Source organism: Typopeltis vanoorti, chromosome 2 (assembly GCF_054136105.1).
Source record: "Typopeltis vanoorti isolate ZY-2024b chromosome 2, IOZ_Tvanoo_1.0, whole genome shotgun sequence".
In the NCBI taxonomy this organism is placed as follows: Eukaryota; Metazoa; Arthropoda; class Arachnida; order Uropygi; family Thelyphonidae; genus Typopeltis; species Typopeltis vanoorti.
Genome location: NC_143550.1, coordinates 42,932,851 through 42,955,266, shown reverse-complemented (window position 1 = coordinate 42,955,266; position 22,416 = coordinate 42,932,851). Strand labels below are relative to the sequence as shown.

Sequence of the window (22,416 nt, the reverse complement as noted above, 5' to 3'; positions counted from 1 at the left end):
TTGTTTCTCTAAATAAAATTATTCTTAACGAGTGAAGTTTTTAAATCTCCATCATTCTCCCCAGCATACGTCTCATTTCATCTCCTTTCCTCGCTTCACTCGGTAGTATTACGCTTCGACTTTACCGATAATCCAATTAAATTCTGTGAAGTGCTAGTCAAGAATTTCGAGCAACTTCACTGATGATGAAGTTGCCTAAAATTCTTTATTCTTTAGGTTTCATTGTTCTCAGATGGATACATAAGTTTTTTGAAATGGAAGGTTACCCAGTGCCATTTTTGCATAAATGTAATTCTAATAACAGCATAGAAGAAACATAGGGATACTAGATAAAAATATTAAAGCTCAAATATATGCAACATTCTCTTGATATTAAAGAACTATGCATTACAGGAATTCGATTAGTAAAATGTCCACAATACGGGAAAACTCAAGGAGAATAACGAAAGGGACAGCATTTTAGTGAGTACGAATCTAATTATTACACATGTCACTCACTGAAATAAATGTTCCCGTTACTATGTTTATATATACTTTACATCTTCACATTCAACCAAAGAAATCAAATCTAGGCCACAAATGAAGGAATAGCAGGAAGTCTATAAGTTTTCTTATACTGCTCCCTCCCCCCCCCCCCCAAGAATAATTGTATTTCTTTAAGTTGCATTTTTTCTTTAATTTTTTTTTTTAAATTTCTTAAATTTAATATGTTATAGCGTCGGTTCCGGAACTCAGAGTTAAGAATATTAGTAGTAAGCGAACCCATTTTGAAATAAGATTGAGTAAGATTAAATATTCTTCATTACATAGGTACGAGTAATGTGTTTATATATATATATATATATATATATATATATATATATATATATATATATATATATATATATATATTAATATTTCTCAAATAAAGATCTGTCAAATTATTACGTAGCATAAAAAAATCCACCTTCCTTAACTCTTTGTCTGGAAGATCTCCTTACTACTTTCAATACCTCCCCCCTTCTCTACGATTTTTCCACTACGCTACTGTTTTTCCTCCTCCTTGCACTGTAGAAGCGATGCATGTCATCACTACATCCTAAACTAAGACATTTTGTTGTCAGAACTCGATTGGGAAGGGAGAGCTGCTGGCATCAAGTCCTAACCCCCCCCCCCCCCTTTCCAAATGTTATACTGCTCTGTGTAGCATAGTTTATATAGAGGCGAAATTTATCGTTCCGTGCTAGCTTTGAAATGTTAGCCAGCCTGCTTTACCAAACCAAATACTTATTTTCAGGATTAATATTTTTATTTTACTTTTCGTTTTTAAACTATAACTCCTGATCCAATGTAACAAACGGTTTCCCTTTCTCATCCACAATTCTAAACGCAACAGTCGTCCTGATTCTTAGCAGGCAGCCTCAAATGATTATAGACTGCTGTCTCTGTGACTCTCAGCTTCTCTCATTGTTATACGAAGCCTTTGCACCTGGCGCGTCTTTGTCACGGGACCTGTGACGTCAGGAGCTGATAGTAACCGACCACCTGTCGCTGAGCAGACATTTCTAGTTGCTTTGGTAAGTGTAGCTCAGTAGGTGGACAAAGACGGTACGAATTGGCGGACTATATGCTGATCAGCTAAGGGTGCTATGTGTGCCCAATGTGAGGTGCCACTGTGATAGACGACTTCACGGATTGTCCGACTGTAACCACGATAAACCATGTCAACTTTAGATCGGGATCGCTTTCACAGAGCAGCCCGTGATGGTTACCTGGACTTGTTGCGGGAAACTACCCGAAAGGATTGCAACTCACCGGACGAGGACGGAATGACGCCGACACTGTGGGCATCGTACTATGGTCATTTAGATGCATTAAGACTTCTTGTAGGCAGAGGGTAAGTACATCTCACATTAGTATTTCAAAGTATGAGCGCTAATGATTTCGTAATTTAGTAAACAAAAAGTAGTAGAACGTAGCATTGACTGCCCAGACCGTGCTTGTACAGAGGTCAGTGCCACCACCTAATGCCATTCTAGTCAACCAGAGTTGTTATATGGCAGTGAATGGCTCTCAAAAGTTGTACACATCAGTAATTGTCCAATCGTGAGGGCATTAGCAAATATGTTGTTTAAATATAAGGTGGCATATTTAATGTCATTCTTTATTTTGATTGCTTCCTGCAGTTTAATAAGGTAAAAAGGTAGAAACAGTGATATAAACTAATCACTTCCAAATGAGTTTCCACTATGGCAATGACAGGAACCTCATCGAAGTTTTTAAGAGGTAAATCTTGTGCTAAGTATCTTCAGGCATCGTTTTCTCTTTGTAGAAACAGAGTAGCTTGGTCGTTAACGAATGGAGGTAGGAGCTAGCTAATAACATTTCATAATGATATCTTTCAGCTGTGAAAGAAAAATACCGTCACTTAATTCAATCCTTCGGTACAAAAGTTTTCAAGCATACTTACTTGCTCGAGTAACTGCAATCTCTAAATTACTGCTATAGTTCATTGATTGCCTTCGTCATCTATACTAATCTTTTCCTCGCATAGGTTATTTGGCGTATTTACATCGTTAAGACTTTTTCTCCTCATTCCAGACATACCTTCTGATTTGCTTCTTAAATATACTCGTTTCAAGCTCTTAAAATTCAAAGAGGGGAAAATATACAACATATTTTTAGGATTAGTCATTCAGAAAAGGAAAATTGATTCAAAAAAGAACGCTATGGGCAAAATGTATGCAATGTTCAGAGGTATGTGGGCTTCTCTCCTGCTGTTTTTGGTATACAGTGAACTCTGTTGAAGATTGTTTTAGCTTTCATTTCGCTTTTCTATGTTATAATGAGATCCAGTTGTGTCCTATTCGTTGACCAGGATAAACATTCGCTTACCAAGGAAAATGAAAAATAAAGTCAAATATTTCCGAATCATATAGTAGTTCAACAACAGATAAATAAATGACATAACTCATGAGAAAGCAATTTTAAATAAACAATCGGATACTGGAACAAATAAGTAAAGATTTAAAGAAAAATGCTTCAAGCATGGCTTTGAACACTATTAAGACATTATAATAAACATCCATTGTTATTTTGTAAGCACACTTAAAGAAACGTTTGCGTTTTTGAAAAAGTGTTCGAAAGCGATTGAGAACTTACGAGATTACAACTTTATGCATGAGTTGTTTTGATATTGCAGTACTTAAAAGTGCGTCCATGCATTTTTAAAAACTGAAAAATTAATTTTTCGTAAGTGAAATCTCAGTTTTCTAATGTAATAATAAATATTGATTATCCTTTCTAGTAATAATTTTTAACGCTTGGTTGAAGAAACCAGTAAAATCCTTAAACTTATTAATACAAGACCGATATACGGACTCCTGGAAATAGTCCGCACCTTTTAAGTACTTCAAAACCAAAGCAACTACTGAAAAAGTTATTTTCTCGTATAGTCGATAACTTTTAAACTTTCAGAAGCAAATATTGCTTGCTTATTTGGAAATTTCATTATTAAAAAATAATAATGAATATTTATTATTATTTTAAGCACTTTTCCTCAACGAGTTAATACGTATTTTTTTAGAAACAAGTGGGGAAAGTTTTGTTCCTTCGTAAAATGCACAAATAAAGTGCTTTTTTGTTTAGAACTGGCCATAATTATGATGCAAAGTTAGCATTTATTTTCATGAGATTTAGACACTTCGAGATTAAATTTAAATTGATTCCTTAGTAACTATGTTTGCATTCATGTGACATGAATAGAGATCCACCTGAAAATTGTCTTTAACGTTGAATTCTGTTTCTGTCGTGCAGCTGATATATAAAAAAAAAAAAAAAAACGGAGACTATACAATTATTTATAATTGTTCTATGAAATGACGCTGTTCTTTTAAAAGGTGACGACAGCTGGTTTTTATTGCTAGTTAGAGCACTTCTGCAACATTAAATGTATCATATTTTAATCAGCTTTTCTGCATGGTTGAAGAACAGCAATTGCACTTTCTGTTTTCGGAATTCCGAAGGAGGGAAGAAAACAATTTAAAAAATTCTCTGAAGTTTTTAACTGGTTGCTTCCTCTGGTAATGACTATCATCGCAAATGCAACTCAGAATTCTATTAAATGCAATTTTACATTAAGTTCATAATATATTATAATATTAATCCCACTTTGCCTATTATTTCACGAGACATTAAAGAATGTCAACAGCTCAGCATGGAGAAGCGACAATGTTTTGTATTTGAATAGAGAGAACTCTCTCTTTCTGAAATCAATCCCTTAGTGATTTTTAAGGACATAAAATAGTCCATTATGCAACTGAAATTCTAACGTTATTTTGACATTTCTTAAAAATAGCTATATATATATATATATATATATATATGAAAAAATCTATAACCTTTAAAATTTTTTCCCATCGCATTTCTTCTTTCTTTCTCTTCAATAATATTTCACAAATGCTTGCCCCAAATAGGTATTTTGTTTTTCCAGATTTAATAATCTATCTTTCGAATAATATACAGTTATTTATGATAATCTTAGCTACGTCATGTCACAAAAGTACTAGCACTAATACCGTAGATGAAGCGTCAAGTTTGCTCACGAGACCAAACATGGACATTTTTCAGGGCCTTAACGGAACGAAGAACATCATCCATCACGTAAATAGTGGTTCTCAACCTTTTTTAAGCTGAATGGATCTTTGAAATAATGCGCAACACCCACTTTGTCCACAATAGCAGCTTGTTCAATACAAAGCGAAGACTGTTCGCTTGTCTTTTCTCGCTGCCTATTCAAAATAATTGAACTTTCAGAATGGGTGTGGTCCTGTATGTTTATAATTTGTTTCTCTGCAGTCACTTGTATGATGTACTCACCAGTTGAAAACGCGGACCGAATATTTTTCTCGTAAGTTTGTCTAGAATGCAGACCATTTGGAAATATTGGCAAGTATAATAGAAAATATCTTACTATCTGACGTTTTTGTACCTCATACTAGTGTGGATTTTTATTGTAAATGCTAGTATGAGCTAAAATTAATTAAATTGAACTTGTTACTTCTACATTATTGCATGTCCCTTTCAACCAATTTGACGCAGTTGTTCGTACAGTTTGGAATATATGCTTTAATGGATATGAAAACTGATGTATGGGGTAGAGAAAGAGGTATGCACAGGTAGAGGTAGCTTAGTTTGGAATTTACTATTCGCTGGAACTCTGGACTTATTAATCATGGAGATTTAAAAAATAAAATAGGATAAAACAACTTGCACAATATAATACGGATATTTTTTAAATAGAAGAACGTTAAAGCACATTATGCAATTAAACATGTAAAGAAAAATTAAGATCTGCAGTGTGCTTATTTTTGAATCATAATTAAGGTTGGGTTTGAATCCAGTGAACAACAACAAAAAAAAACTGGTCAAAAAGTACTAGAACTGTTTATAAACTACATGGACACAACACGAAGAAAATCAATGTAGTTTTTTTTTTTTCAGATTTTGCGATTAACGAGCCATGAGTTTGGCAATTGGAAAGTAAAGATGGGTTTGAACTCAGCGAATCAACCATAAACCACAAACTGTTCAAAATTGAATTCTGACTTTTCATGCATATTCATTGACCTTCCACTATTTATTCTTGAATAAAAAGGTATTTGTATTCTTTATACAAGGCGTATTTTGATAATCGTCATCAAAATGCGAAACAGTAATACATTCAAAGATATCCTGTTTTCCCTTGAAACTCCTAGGCTGTCCCTGGCCTCTGGTGGGACCGTTGGTCCTTTAACTTTTACTGACTTCCCATCTGTTGATAGGTAAGTGGTCGACCTGTTGACCTTGAGGTTGGTTCGTCTAAAGAACGTGTATCCGTTCGTTCTGCGTGACGTCCTAAGCACGCTGCTCGTCCCGCTTGGTGCCCCAAGTCTCGTAGAATATCCTGAAAGCCGAGACCTAACGACATGGCTTCAAGCATTTTCCCAGTACTGGTTGATCTTGAAGTAACTTTCGGTTTCTTGCTGGAGAAAGTATGTGGACAGTTCCTTGATTACTACCCAGGAGAATGTTTTATTTATTTTACTCCTCCGGCACTGCTGAAAGGAAATATTTAAACACATTACACAACAAGTACATGAGTAGTCTAAGTTTTTTTGTGAAATTCTACACGACCCTTACGCACATTGAAATTGAATTCTAAAAAAAAAAAAAAAACTATAACCTTGCATCTTCTCCTGCAGAATGATCTATAATTATGATTACACCCAGTTTATTTATCTTGTTACCTTCAATATGTAAATTAGGATAATTTGCTGTTCAAGTAGTCACCAACTTTGTGATGAGGTCTTGGCGCATTGTCTGCTGTTTGAACCATAATAGCTAAGCCTCCTAGTCCACTTTACTGTTGTGGTTTTGAGACTTGTTGCCGAAGAAAATGTTTAATAAACATTTTAGAACGTAAAATATATTTCCTTTCACGAACACCATTCTGGAAATAAAAAAACATCTGTTTTTGATAACAGAATTTATTGCCGAATGTAATGGATTTTGTAGATAACGGACCAAACACTTTCATGTTATTGTTCAGTAGAGTTGTTTTGATTAGCTTAAAACTTCTAGAGAATCCAGAATCTACTATTGCTTTACCACGCATTCCAAGTGGCAATACGGCCCCTCCAGATATACAAGTGCACCCTCGACCCTGGATTAAAGCGTCAGGGTTCCGCGAAGTTATGATGAACCAGTTTAGGTTGCCTTGGAAATAAAGAAGCTGTTTACAAAGTAGTTGAGCCTGTCGATCGAAAGAGATTACCAGCCTTCTCTCCCCCCTGCGTCCCCATTTCCTTCTCTCTCTCTCTCTCTCTCTCTCTCTCTCTCTCTCTCTCTCTCTCTCAGTGTTATCTATGACCAACGCTTTGCTAAGAATTAAAGTGAATTTCAACGACTGATCTTTTTGGTCTGTTTTTTTTTTTCCCCATAAAATTTTTCTATTTTCTGTTAAACTAATTGCTTTTTCTGTTAGATATCAAGGTTGGTATACGATATTTGCAGAAGATCATTTCATTTTTAAGACCCAGCTTATTTTACGAGTATGCACGTTCAGTCTGTTAACGCATGCGTTGTTTGTCCTCTTGTTTCGTTGTGCAAAGATGAAAGGTTTTTCTTCCTGTAATATCGCGAATTTCTTGCTTCCCCTTCCCCATAAGATTTAGACTACAGTGAAAACATACGCACTTTACAGAAGAAATACACTCGTCTCATACTGTAGTTGTTTTAGGATAAGCCAACCAGCCGTCATCCAGTCATTAGATAGGTGTAATGAATTAAAAAAAAAATGTTACAGTTGTGTAGAAAGCGAAAATGAACTACTATTATATCTAAAAATAAAATAAATTAAATAAAATTGAATAAAAATTAAAATGAACTACTATTATTACATCTTCTGACAATTCTTTTCACAAATATCGTTAATTTTTGACTATTCATTTAGGTTTTCTCTTAATCTGAAAGGATTTCACATAAACAATTTTAAGCACACAGTCTCTCTCTCTCTCTCTCTCTCTCTCTCTCTCTCTCTCTCTCTCTCTCTCTCTCCATTCTCTAATTAATGGAAATAAATTACTTAGGCAAAAATAAATAAAAATGTAAAGGTCAAACACACCTAATGCTGACGATGCTGAACATATTTTGGGTATTAAAGTTAAACGCGTCATTTCACCTGACTGAATATTTAGTTGTTGTTGTTTTTTTAATGCAGGAAATTTTTTTAATATCCCAAAACACAAAGCCAAAAAAAGAAAGTAACAGAAAGCAGTGAAATAATTTTTTTTAAAAAAAGAGACATTTGACAGTTCTCTGAATTTCGATTGTGCTCCCGTTTTTTATTTTTTTAACACCAGCTTTTTTTCTCCCTGAAATGGCCTTTGTCCAATGGAGATCACCAGGGGGTACATTGTGTCCTGTATATAGTATCAATAATTTATTCCTGTAATGAAAAATGTGGCCTGCGATCTTGCTTTAAACCCATTTTACGACATTTCTTTAAAAGTCACCTTGTATACAGTTTTTGGATTGTAAGCATATCTTGTTTTCTCAGACATATAAGTTCAATGAAATATTAATGCACGTGGTAGAATATAGGCATTTCGTTTTAAACCTGCCTCATTATAAACGAATGGTACCCACGATCGTGCTATAAAACGTGTTGCACTGAAAGGATTGTACTTCCACAATGTTTCACTAGCGACGTCTGCCATGTCGACGAGCAACTACTTTCCAACACATTATTTAGTTTGCATTGAAATTAACTTAAAATACGAATTGTTATGAACTTTCACCTCTTTCCTAGACAAATTGAATGGGATGTTAAAATCAAGCAAGGCAATAATAATTTTAATCTGTCGTGACAATATTAGTCCCTATGTTCTTGTCGAAAGAATACTTTCTTTATTTTTTTTTTTTATAAATTACTTAGTTAAAACAATAAAAAAAATGAAAATTAATTCTAGGCCGAATGCCCTTTTCTGAATATAATCAAGCACTTTGAGAAGGTTTTGGGTGCACCACTGCAAATGTGAGAACAGTATTCTAAAGTCAGTGGGATTTTGAATTTATAAAGTGTTAGGAGTCGAGTAGGAGAAAAGTGTTTTGAACGATAAAAAAAAAAAAAAAAACAAGTTTCCTGTGGACTATGAATGTAAAATGTTTAATCCAGAATAATCTACATATGAAAGTCAGCCCAAGAAGAGAGACTGATCTTGATTGGAAATCGGCGCATTATCAAAGGTGAATTAGAGTGAAGCAGGATATTTCTTCCGAGTTATAAGATAAGAACTGCCTTATGATCCAAAGAAACATTTTCTTCTCCCCGCTTGAAAATGGTGAAGAGATCAATGTTTAAGATGTATGGAAGATCATGGAGCTTTGATCATTTGGGCACTACAAGATTTCTCGAATATGATTTAAAGTGAAAGAGGGAATTAATTAATAAAGACATCCAATTGCATAAGGCATGAAAGAGACCATAAGATAATATCTTGGTAAGAAGACTTCGCTGGCAAACATTATCAGATACTTTGGAAATATCCAGGGTGACCATATAAGTTTCTCCAAATCGTTCTATGTGTGAACGATTAAAAAAATCTTAGTAATTGTTTTTATAAGTATCTTTCTTAAAGTAACTTGATTTTTCTATATTAGATTTTTTGTTTATCATCTTTTAATAATTTCATAATGAATTAAATATAAACTAGAAACATCTTAGTGGTCCAATCACCGTATTTTTAAAATACGGTGATTGGACCACTGAATAAATGAAACAAATTCATTTGTTTCATTTATTCAACATGATTTCGCACCTGCAAATACACCTACCTATTGTGACTATTTTACGTTAATAATAAATAAATAAAGTCGCGAAAACTTGTCAATCATATTCAAGTATAGGTGCCATATTATGCTACATAACACTAGCATACCATCAAATTCTGCAATGAGCCCTGTGTGTATGATATGTGAAGAGAATTGTAGTTATGTATTCGCCACAGAATATCATAATTGAAATAACGAGGAATTAAGAATAAAATCCTTCGGCCAATTAATGATTCGAAAGAATGAAATAATTACACCCAAGATGGCAAAGCAAAGGAATTTAACCTTGCAAAAATTTCATTGAACAATGACCTTAGAAATCCCGTTCCTATTGATAGTTACGTCACAGGTTGCAAAGATACAAAGTGCAACATTTAAACTTTAAAAGATTTCCACTCGTCTATTATATCCCAAATATTAATCTAGAAACAAAAACTTGGCTGCTCCGGTTAATTACACTGAAAACAATGCATATATTAACTTTTTTTTCAAGGTTGATTAGATGTGCGTTCCGTGTTCAGTAGGGTCAGTGTTCTACGTAGCTGTTTATCACGTAACAGCCATCCCGTCTTAAACAATAGATTAAACCTGTTATGGATATTAAAACACCGGCGGACTTCATTAAAGACGGAAGTACGTCACTTCCAGGAAACAAGCCTTTGTTAGCACCTGTAATATGTCATCATTTTAATGAATATGTTATCAGTTGATGATTTCCGAGAATAGGAACTACACGATCCGACTTATAGCGAGACTTGTATTAGTATCTTGTAAACTAAATAAGTAATGATGATCTCAGAATTGCGTATTGACAGTGATAAGCTGGTTATTTTTATTGCCTTTCTATAATGGAAGCAGAAATAGGGAGTGGTGAATAAAATAGTCATAATTTTTTTAAAAATGTGTTAGTTATTTAAATATTATCAATTAGGAATTTCATTTAGCCATGTAAAAAGTTCTCTGTAAATTTTCGTCTGCCATCTCTTTCATTCGGAAGATCTCGGCTTAGTTCGTAGTTTGGTCGGTCTTCTTGCGTTGTGCTGACAACAAGTTATCTAATATCGATGTAAACAATGATGATATCCTAAAAAAATATATACGTGATGAAAATATTATTACAACTACTAATGAGGATATTAGTTATGAAGCCAGTGTTGTTGATAAGAGGCTATTGAATTGAATTGGACAGTGTCATTTTTACCAACAGTCGGGCCAACGACTTGAAAAGTTAATAAAATGGGAAAGAAATATTATCGAAGAATGGGAGTTGTGACAAAGCAAGAGTAGAAATGCTTGGATTATTTATTTATTTAGCGTATGATGATACAACAGGCAGTACGGCACTATCTCAAACTCCCCCCCCATTTTATCCGAATTAGGGACCGGCATAGCTGACGAATCAAGCCTATGGCTGGCTGGGTCTTAAGTATTCCTGATTGTAAATCCGTGTATGTTCACGGGGACGGTTTGCCTGTTCTGGGGGACGAAAAACCCGAGTTTCCGGGAGAAAAAACCACCGTATAAGACCGGCTAACTCACCTTTAGTCGAAGAGACCAGATAAAGGTTCCTCAGGTCACTGATGGGAATCGAACCCAGGTCTTTCCGCAAAAGGGCTTCGTCTATACCGACTGAGCTACGGAAGTTCTAACGCTTGGCTATTTAGAATTGTTAGCATGTTTATGATTTTTCTGAAGTGATGACAGTTGGATATGATAATGATGACAATCATTTGATGATCTTCCAACAGAGAAGCTTGCACCTTTCTTTGTGGAATCTCTTTGTGTATGGATTCTACAAAGATCGATGATATATATTTGGTTCCCTCTCCCCTTAAGAAGAGGTACACATACTCATTGCCAAAATATGAAAACATCAAAAAAGTACAATTTACCAATATCGAAACATCAAAAGAACAATTGATCCATATCGTTTTGGATATATTTGTCGATATACCGACTTTTTATTACTAGATGATGACACATTTGTTAGAAAATAGTAGAAAGATGTGGACAATGTAAATCTTATAACGGCCCGTCTAGTAGACAGCTAGGAAATTGTTTTCAAGCACTCATGGAAAAACACAAATAATAATCTCTTTTTTGTTTTAAAGCGCTTAAAGGCAAACAAGAAATTGATTTAATTCTCATGTTTTGAAGGTCATTTTCTTTATACTAGATCACAAAACAGGATTTAGAGGTCAAATAAAAGAAAAGATGAATGATTCAGATGCGTAATGAGCATTGGTTATCGTTTGCGAAGAAAGGATTCTGCTTTATTGAATAACATAATTAGCTTCATGACCTACTTACTCAGAACATGTCACCTAAATACCAAACCTTAATACAAGAAACTGAGCAGATTTTCCCATGCGTTACAAGCCATTTACTTCAACTAGTAAATACATAGTGGAAATGCCTTAATCAGAGAAACCAGTGGGGAAAACAAGTGTTCAATCGTTCGTTACCGTGTTTCATTATGTGATTGCACAGCTGTCCCTCTCTTAGCCCCTATAGCCAACCAGCATGAAGTCACGACATGTACAAATCTATGCTAACAGCAATGGCTCCAAGGAAATGCGATAAGATTTGATGATTTTTCTCTTTCTAGAAACCCACTGACACAGTGGGTGAAACTATGCAATATTTCGTATGAAATAATGGTAGAGGTATTTAAGAACTTGGACTACAGAAATCTCATGCTATGACTTATTTTTTTTTTAATCCGGTAAGAAAATTGGAAATTATTGCTTACTACAGGCATATTAATGAATAAATGAAAGTTAATACTGATTCTTAAGCTAAGAATAAGCTACAAGGGATAACATGCCCGCTTTTCAACTGACAAGCTGTAGGTTCGAGTTCCAGTTCTACAAGGATCTTCATGAATGTCTTCGTGTGGCAGATGGTTTCGCCTTTCATTATAACCATTATCCTATTTAGTGGAGGCCTGAAGTGACTTACGTATGTTTGGTGTCTAGAGCGGGGGTGTTGTCAATATTATGTAACCTTTTAAGTCCACTTGACGGTACCAAACATACTAGAGGCTTACAGTCTCTCTCTTGGTGGCTTTAGAAAAGATAAACTGACACATACAAACCTTTTTTTAAACAAAATATGCTTCGGTAAAAAGTGTTAACGTTCGCCCTCCTCGTCTCCTAATAATGTGGTATGATTTGCCAGTGAATTACATTCATATTTCGGATACTGTTATTAGATTCTTATTAATGAATTCTTCCCACCTACCTACCCCTCATCTTCACCCTTCTTTAAAACTGTGTTTGCCTTTTTATTTTTACAGGCAGCATCTTGCACATGCTGTCATTATTTTCCATTAAATTTGCATCTTATCATGTATCACACAGCCATTTCTTTTGCTCGATATGCTTCTTAAATCTTCCTTTTGAAGTTCTGATTTTCCTCTGCCACTCATCATAGTATTTTAATCCGAGTTTTAATTTTTATATGTAAATACGTCTTTTGCAATTTATCTACACGAGGCACTCTTTTTCCTTATTAAACGCGTTATAATAATGAATCAAAATGAGTTTATACCTGTTGAAGACAAATATTACTTTCACGGAACTGTGATCTGCATCTTCGTTTTGACCGCTTTGTTTATAAAGGTCAATACCCTTGATTCTTTGCTTTTGTTATTCTTGTCCTTTTAATTCTCTTCTTTTTCATTAGATTGTCGTCTCTTGGTAATAATCCATTGTACGTCTTTTAATGTTTCTGATATATTCCAAGATTTTATAATATGCATTGTTTTGTCAAATACTTTTTTTACATCTCTTATATCATGTGATATCACATCTTTGGAAGTCTGCATAGAGCCTGACTATGTGGAATTTGGAAGTCCAAAGTTTATATGCAAGAATTCATTCTTTCTCCTCTGCGTGATCTGCTGTTATTATGTTCGGTTTTAAGGAGAAAATCTACATTACAAAATGTAAAACGAGTGCTGCAATATGCCTCTTGTATTTCCATTTAATGGTATATTCATGAGTATTTGCGATCAAGTATGATGAGAAACAATAATCAAATAGAAATCAAGAATCAATGTGTTTTTCTCTTTAATCTTCATCCCATATTCCACTTGATCACTTAATTGGAACCCAAAATGTTTCATTTTCTACATTCGGAAAACCGTGTATAATATTTAAACTCGGACAATGTAAATGAAAGCAGTATATCATTCAGTAATGATACAAAGTCTGTCTGGAGGTACAGTATAGGCTTGTATGAGTCTGTTTTGTTTTTTGTTTTTTTGAACATAAACTCAAGCAAGCCATCTTGTTTCTTTATTAACATGTCCAGAAAAGCAGAACTATTCTCTGTGCCCATCGTACATTTAACAGAAGTTTTTTTGGTTAAAAAAACATAAAAATATGTATAGTTGTTAAGCTAAATGGCCAAACTAAGACGATCTCACGGGATTTTTTTTTCGTTTCTTTTATTTGTCAATAAACTAGAGGATTTTAACATAAAAACAAAGACTCTGTAAGTCGACACGTGGTGTCCATTTTCACTTATATTTCAAGAGAGGAGCTTAGATCTCTTGCCTGAGCTTTTCAATTGAAATCTTATTTTCAGCCGTCAGCTTTACGATCAAACAACTGAAGGCCTTGGGGATAGGATAGCTATTCTTAACCGTACTCCTGATAATCTGTTACATGAAGCACTTTAAGCTCTTACTTTATCGTTTAAACCCCCCCCTCTCTCTCTCTCTCTCTCTCTCTCTCTCTCTCTCTCTCTCTTTAGTTGGCTATATAAATCCACAGATACCTCAATCATTTGGTCTTCAGTTAAATCCACAGTGGTAACAAAAAATAATGCCTTTACTTTTTGTGCGTATTCTTATGGAGCAAGGGGGTAGGGTAAAACTTAATGTTCAGAAGTATACGAATATAAGCAGACGTCTTCATGGAGAGTAGGTCCGATGAATCTCAGATTCATTGCACCAACACCGAGCAGAGAAACCTGGTATCATTCGAACACAGATTTAGAAGAAATGATCTCGTACAGCACTGAGGGCTAAGACTTTATGAAGACACATTCATCAAAAATTAGAGCAACTCTGAATTAATGAAATAATATTATTTAAAAACGGATGCTAGCAAACAATCTTTCAGTAGGTCTTTCCTTATCCTCCTAAGCGAATCCCTAAGGAAACTGCAAATATCTTTAAGGAGCCAGTGATTAATATCCTATACCAAATGCTCTTCAAAAACGCTGGATTGTAAAAAAAGAAATCAGTAATGTGCTCAGCATAGTGCTTTTATGTGGGGAGATTGACGTAGGAGAAGCTGGGGTCAATCCAGATAAAAAATAAATAAATAAGAATCCAGTTAAATCCAAGGCGGTCCAGAGATGTTATACTTCCTCGGATTTGGTCGTCAAATGTAAATACGGAGATGACTTTGCCACACGCGAGGTGCATTCTTAAAATGTTGTGCCAAAAAGTTGGAATACTGAGAATGCTGCCCTATTACAATATGCTTAATATGGTAATGTGTGTAATATACATTTGCTCTTGAAAAGGTCTAATGATTTGGCTGATTGTGATTATTTCGTTTACAGTGAAACAACTAAGGCCATGAACTACTGTTTCAGTTTTCCGGCCAGTTTCTCTGGTTCACTGGATAAAAACTCGACTTCCTGGCAAGGGAATCCTTCCATCTCAGTATCAAACTTACTAGTCACCTTAAATTTCTTATAAATATTCTTAGATGATATTCGAACTTGGTTGTCCTTTATCCAAAGGGACATAGGGCTTTTAACAAATAAACCAATGTTTTATACTGTATACTGATACAGAAAGATAAATATTGCGTGTTCTTTATTTATTTACACTTAATAGCACCACTTTGCTGATACGATGATCAGAATAGCCAATTCACACAATCTTATTTAAGATACTCGAAAGCAGTCTTATGTTTAGGTTTTTACTTAAATCATGATAACCGAAATTACTTCCAAAGTTAAGATAAGCTGTTTCTGTATTTTTATAAACGTGAGATATCTAGCCCATCTTATAATTTTATGCTTTATGAATTTTGTTTTACGTTTATAAAAACCGATGGGTGTTTGTAAATTCCCATGTTCATAAGAAACGCAAGTTAATCTCGTCTGTTATCAGCTTTTGATAAAAGCATAAACTAATCGAAAAAAATAGTAATTCGTTACATTAAAAGTTTTTATGTAACGAATGTTTTTTTATTAACTGTAATCGACTTTTGTACATGAATGCGTTAAAGTGTATTATGAAAATGAGTCAACTCTTATCAAATTTTATTGCGATTATAAACACGTCATTTGAGTCCTTGGCCAAGCTGAAAAAATATTCTTTTGAAGGTGACTGTATTCATATTTGCGGAAAGAGAATTTTTTTTTTCCCGATCGGGCGACCTCTTATGAAATTATCTGGTAAAGTAAGATAATAAAAATCTCACGAGCTTACTTATTTTGCAAATGAGATTCATTAATTCGTCATGGACTACTCCTCATCGTAACCTTGGAATCTCACCGAATTTTGAAAGAGTTTCAATGAAAGATAAGATCTTCGAAGGCTAATTTTGAAAGGGAAATTTGAATATGCTTACTATAGTCAATTACTTCTACACTCACATGTTTTCAAGCGAAAAAATTTGATGACAGTAAGAACAAGAATAAATTTAAGTCCTTTAAAGATGACGTCTCCATTAAAGATAGAAAGAATTTCTGTGATATGTTTTGAATAATAAAGAAATCTTCCTTCCCCTCCAAGGAAATATTAGGCCTCCTTCTTCCGAAAAAAAGTATTAAGTATTATTAAAAAGAATTTTTAAGTATCTTGCAAGGAACACATTGCAATGCAGTTCTTAGAACACTTTGCAACTCGCATTTTTAAATTCTCACTGAAGAGAAAGCGATGAGAGATGCATAAGATGTAAAACAAAGAGTAATCTAAAGTGTGGGAGCCATGCTTATTGAAATGATGAATTATTTACTGGTGTTCTGTCAGTTTATCCAAAATTAAACCCGAAATGAATATCATTACAAGGAGGCAACCAAGTTAATACTCTTTATTTCAAATACTCGTATACATAAATTATTTTCAATTTCAAAAAATCGATTTTTTCAACATCGAATCTACTTTTATCAAATAAATATAAAGTCTGGCTATATTTATTTTCTCCGTTATCCGAATTCGTGGAATTTTCTCTTTAAATTCTTTTAAATTAACATTACTTTAGTATTTGGGATGTCTCTTGCTGTTAACGATCAGCCACATTGAAGCTCGCTGGGAATCAATGTGTCCAGACAATAGTTTCGATCTGAGTTAAAGATTCAAATAACATAAGATGAATTTAATTAGATCTAATTTGCATTGCTGGTTTCAGTCTGGTGCCGTTGTTCATGCTACGAGAAGAAATAATACACTTAGTATAGTGATATTTCAGATTTCGAGATTCTATAAGATGATCATGCGATATTAATTACGGCTATACCGATAAGGTGTTCTACTACAATGTTAACTACTAATTCGCATGCTCCATATTCATTATTATTACTTTTTTAATCATGCTACTTTATCTTTAATGCGCTAATTATTTAATGAAGGGGTTACGCAGAAGCGATATGAAATTAAATTGACAATATTCATCTGCATAGTACTTTTTTTATATCGCTGATGATATTTAATTATGAGAAGAAACATCTCATTAACGGTGTAATTACCGATTTAAAAATGCTAAAAATTAAAACTGGCATAACATCCTTAAGTCAACTTTTTATTGTAACTATTAAATTTATTTTATGATTTTTTTTTTTTTTGTTTCTCTTGTTTAAATAGGCTTTATAACAAACTCTAAACTTCTTTTGCCACGAAATTTGAAAAAAAAAAGTTAATAATCAAGGCAATTTACATGAAAAATCATTGTATCAGTCGTAAACAAATTTTTACGACTTTTTTTTTTTTAAAGTCATAAAAATTAAGAGCGTTAATAAAGGACCTTTAGATTATGAATCTAAATCAACCTTTTTCCTCACGGAAACAGGCCCACCGACTAGAAGGTTTGAAAGTAAGAATGTACCACTATTGTCGTATATATATCTGTTCTCTTTACACAGTTTCTGTACACAGAGTTCACTTTAGCATCAAAGTTAATTATTTGTCTATATATGCACCTTTTAATGATGTTTCTAACGTATAAAATAAAGCGATGGAAGTCACCAGTGCAATAGTTTCATGTCATCATTCGTCTATAAAAGCAAATATCGATTTTATTTTCCTCCAAAGCCGTCAGATATGCAGGTATAGTAGTTGACTACATACTCCAGCAGTACTGCACTTTCCCCATGACTTGTCAAAGGCTTCATAGCCGAGCCACCTGCCTGGCAGTAAAACATCAATACTGTGTGAGTAATCGTAGATCTAAGTCCCGTAGGATGTGAATAATATTACAATCAAAAGCGCTCAGTCAGGAAATGGGACAACGGCCGGAAACTACCCTCGGTGAAGAAAAAAAAAAGGGGGCTCTATACACTAATAATGACCAGTAAGGGTACAGGAAATAATGTCGTTTGAATATCAAATGGATTTGTTTATCTAATTCTATCATTTGGAAGAATCCGGAATTAATTTTTTTTCAGGGCGTAATTAATTGCATTGTGTAAATGTGAATACGAGCATTTCAACATCTTTAAGAGCTGGTCTTAAATTAGGAGGAAACAGTGCAGAAGGAAATGGGAAAAAAAAGTTGTGAATTTCGTTCTTTTTTTTTTTTTTTTTTTGAATACTGTACCGATAAATATTTCATTTTATTAGCTTTATGTTTGCTTACAAAAGTACGTCTGTAATTGGCAGATGATATAAACATCTTTATAATAATCAAATAATTATAGAGATTATTTCATTCTAACATTCAATTTCATATGAAGTACTAAGGACGAATCAATTCTTCACTCTTATACTGTTACTTTGAGATTTGCGCTCAAACAACCAGATGACGATTTTTTTTGGAAGACTGTCAATTAATCATAATATTCTTTAGGTAGAAAATTATCAAACGCTAATATCGTGATATGTATAACTAAGCAAATTTTCATATTTTATATATTATATATATTTTATATATTAAAGAGATAACCTTCGTTATCTCTTTAATCACCTTGGTTATGTTATATTAGATCGAATCCCTAATATTTCCAATACAAACGGTACCTTTCAAATTGAATTTTCTTGGCTAAATTGCATTTAGCCTTCAGTTCGGTATTATCACAAGACAATGCATTAAATTAATTTAAGTACTCATGGTGCATACTCTATAGGGAAATATCTAGATTGTAAGAACAAACAAGGTACATGATAATATAGTGTCTAAACAAAAACAAATAAATAAAAACGTTTTCTTGTTGAAATATCAGATCGTGGCGATGGTCACAGCCTATAATTTCCAAATTACGTATTACTTTCGACATAAAATTCCTCCTATCCTATCTTATCCTTCCTAGGATGGGTTGAGTCCCCTCCTAATGAAGGGGTTACTGCTCCTCTGCTGCATCCCCTAAGGGTAATATTCATGACTGTAATCCGTGTGTGTTCACGGGATGAAAAACCCCAAATAAAATGGGGGGAAAATCCTGCTGTCCACTCCCAAGACTGGCTAACTCACGTCGTCGACTGGAATCGAACCTAGGACACGCCCAAGAGCGGCTAACTTGACTATAGCTGATCCTTCAGCTCCTCACGTCGTCGACGGGAATCGAATCTAGGACACTCCTTCCTCAGGCATATTGATGCGAAGCACATAGCCACTAGACTAACCGCGCGGACGATATATATATATCGATATAAAATTACTAATAAAAAAGTAACCCGTGTATATCAGAAGTACAGAAGATATTAGGGACCTCCATCCCTAATATCGCATCATGAGATAATTCTCACCAGGAAGTGAGAATTATCTCATGATGCAAGGTTTCTATCAAAACTGAGTTTTGATACAGCGAATATGATACGGCAAATTCAGAGACAAGAAGACAAACAGTTGCTTCTATTATTTCAACGAATTGCTTAAAAGATATTAGAATTGCTACAGAATACGTTAGATGGACTTCTCGACTGTGCCATAATCTGTTATTACACATCATTCTCTATTTTTCTGTCTAGACGCATAAACACATGGAACGAACCCTCCGAAGTCCTTTACGTCAATATTTAAGTCTATCCCTTATTTTATTCTGTAGTGGAAGGTAATAAATTGTTAGCCGTTGTGGATGAAATGAAAATATTATCTAATAAAAAATATATATAATTAAATTGATGCAAGTGGAAATTGGGGGAACAATAATGCTGTTAAAAAATTGCTATAATAATTACAATAATAATCCGATTATTTTGAAATTTTAGGTAGTCTGCAATACAACTTTGATACTAATTTATAGAAATAAGCTGTCATCTGATGTCGTGTAACCTTCTTGGGGAATGCTGCCAAGAAGGTTACGTAAGGTCTGCCGGTTGTGTCAGTGCACTTCATGACGGCCGAAATCAGTGATCCGTGAGAAGACGTGTGCTGAGCCGGCTGATTTAGACTGCTACCGTACTAATAAATCCTTAGGGAAACACTCGACAGGTAAATTATTTAAAGTTAGACATTGACCTAATTGTGCATTCATGGAACATCGTAAGACGTCTGGGAAAGAGGAAGCTGATGAAGAAAATGCCGATAAAAAAAAATAATAATAATGGTATGTATACGTGGAATCCTAGTTGTAAGGTAATTTTGTATGTTTCTTTACGGGAAGGTCATGCGAAAACGATCTTGTAGTTATTCTTTCGATGCGCTGACAGCTAAAGGTTCGCATTCAAATATGTTTGAGATGCGTTTCTGTTATCTGCGCTAGTTATTTCGGCTACTCATTAAAATAGCTTGTTTAGGTTACTTGGATTTATTGGAATTATTTGACCATACGACTGAGATAGGTAAAGCTGTTCTGGTAGGATTTGTTCGAAGAAATTAGATTTTTGATGAGTTATACGAAACCCTTAGCAACCAACACATTATTCACCATCTGCCATGTATCCAGTATAGTGTTATAGCAAAAAATTTGCGAAAAACCAGTCAAAAATTATTCAAATTAGATGTAGCAATAATAGGCTGGAATGAGATTGTATAGAATCGTGTATAGAATTTTGAATGTTTTCAATAATAAAATGGTGGGTTTGGATTCCATAGTTATCTATTAAGAATGTAATGGAACCATAGGTTTCATAATGACGAATGTTTGGACACATCCTCAAAGGACAATAATAGGTAACCTGTAGATTATTGTCCAGTTACAAATGGATTGCAAATATTTGAGAATAAAGATCCTTCTATCATATTACATATGATAGAAGGATCTTTATTCTCAAATTTAGATGCTAACACTTGCACCGCAAAGTCTCCACTTTTTCGCCTAACTTCTTTTAGCTATCCATGAATGAGCTTTTTCCAAGAAAATATTTCTAGTTGGATGCAAATCCAGTTTACAAGTGTTTCATAATGACAACATTATATTTTCATATTTGGTAAACTTTGTAGTGGCCAGCCCAGCTTACCAATAATGAATTAGTGTTCCCTTTTCTACCAGATGTTTAAGCAAATCCTTACATCAAATTACCGCCCATTCCCATCTATTGCACATTCATTTCGATCTTTTAAAATAACGAAGAACTCATTTAAGACCAACATCTATAATCCTTGAATACCTTTTAACTAATAAAATTAGTAATGACAGTACACAACGTGTTTTTTTTTTTGGAAGCTTGTGATAGTTTCAGACGGACCGCGTTTGGTTTCTGGGAGGGGATGGAATTCCTGGTTTAAATCTAGGCCCACCAACAGGCCCAACATGGAATTGGCATCAGCAATTGGCATCAGCAATTGGCATCATTTTTTTTTTTTTTTTTTGGAACAGCCTCCATGCATAAGTCTATCCTAAAAAAAAAAAAAATGCAGGTATTCAGATAAGTGTCCCCTTCCTTTTCTGCGTTCAACTCATAGTAACCACTTAATACACTATGCGTTAAATACCTTGTCATGTTTCAAATTGCCCAAAAAACGTATGTGTTATATTGGGATTAGTTGTTTTTTTTACATATATTATAACATCATTTGTTGAACAACATAACAACAGCTTTTAGAAGTTTAAAACGAGTGGATAAACAAGTAGAAGTTCATTGCAATCATATTGAGTAGATCATCAGCAAATAAAATATGAGACCTCAGATACTATCGTATTATATATTTATCACTATTAGAAGTTGATTGACCTTTCTAAGGGCCAGTAAGCATTGTACCCGTTGTTGGTCTATTAATCCTATCAAATAGATCAATATAATAGACGACCATTCCGACACATCTGAAGGAATTAAGATGAATCAGAATAACAGTTAGATCTTCTTCTTCTTCTTCTGCAGATTCTCCCACTTAAGTGGGGTCACTGTTGATAATGAGTCTCCTCCACACCTTCCTGTCTTGGGCTGTCACCACATCCAAGTTCTTCATCCTCAAGTCCTCTTCTACCAGCTCCCTCCATCTCTTCTTTGGCCGCCCACGCTTCCGCCTTCCTTGCACATCCATCTGCATGATCCTTCTTCCCACATATTCGTCCTCCCTCCTCATCACATGACCAAACCATCTCAACCTTGCCTCCTGTATTTTCGCTCCTAAGTTCGTAACTTTCACTGTTCCCCTGACATAGTCATTTCTCAGACGATCCTTTCTGGTCACACCGCACATCCACCTAAGCATTCTCATCTCTGCTACTTCCATCCTGTTGATGTTATTTTTCCTCAGGGCCACAGTTTCTATAGCGTATGTCATAGCTGGCCTCACTACTGTCCTATAGATTTTGCCTTTCAGATTGATCGGCACCCTCTTATCGCATAACACTCCAGCCATCTCCCTCCAGTTCCTCCAACCCGCTTGTATCCTGCATCCCACTTCCTTCTCAGCTCCTCCATCTTCTTCCACTGTTGAATCTAAGTATCTAAAGTCTCTCACCTTCCTGATGACATTTCCTTCCAGCTCCAGATCT

The 22,416-nt window shown here is 34.5% G+C and overlaps 1 protein-coding gene across 1 annotated transcript in view; it reads left to right on the top strand.

Annotated features, from left to right (window-relative positions):
• Window positions 1–1,598: 1,598 nt before the first annotated feature.
• Window positions 1,599–22,416, top strand: part of Sans (SAM_USH1G_HARP domain-containing protein Sans) — a 58,741-nt gene continuing 37,923 nt past the window's right edge. Inside the window, exon 1 of the mRNA XM_090404663.1 lies at window positions 1,599–1,876. Coding sequence (XP_090260789.1) covers window positions 1,701–1,876 — 176 coding nt within the window. The 5' untranslated portion in view covers window positions 1,599–1,700. The remainder of the gene's footprint in view (window positions 1,877–22,416) is intronic.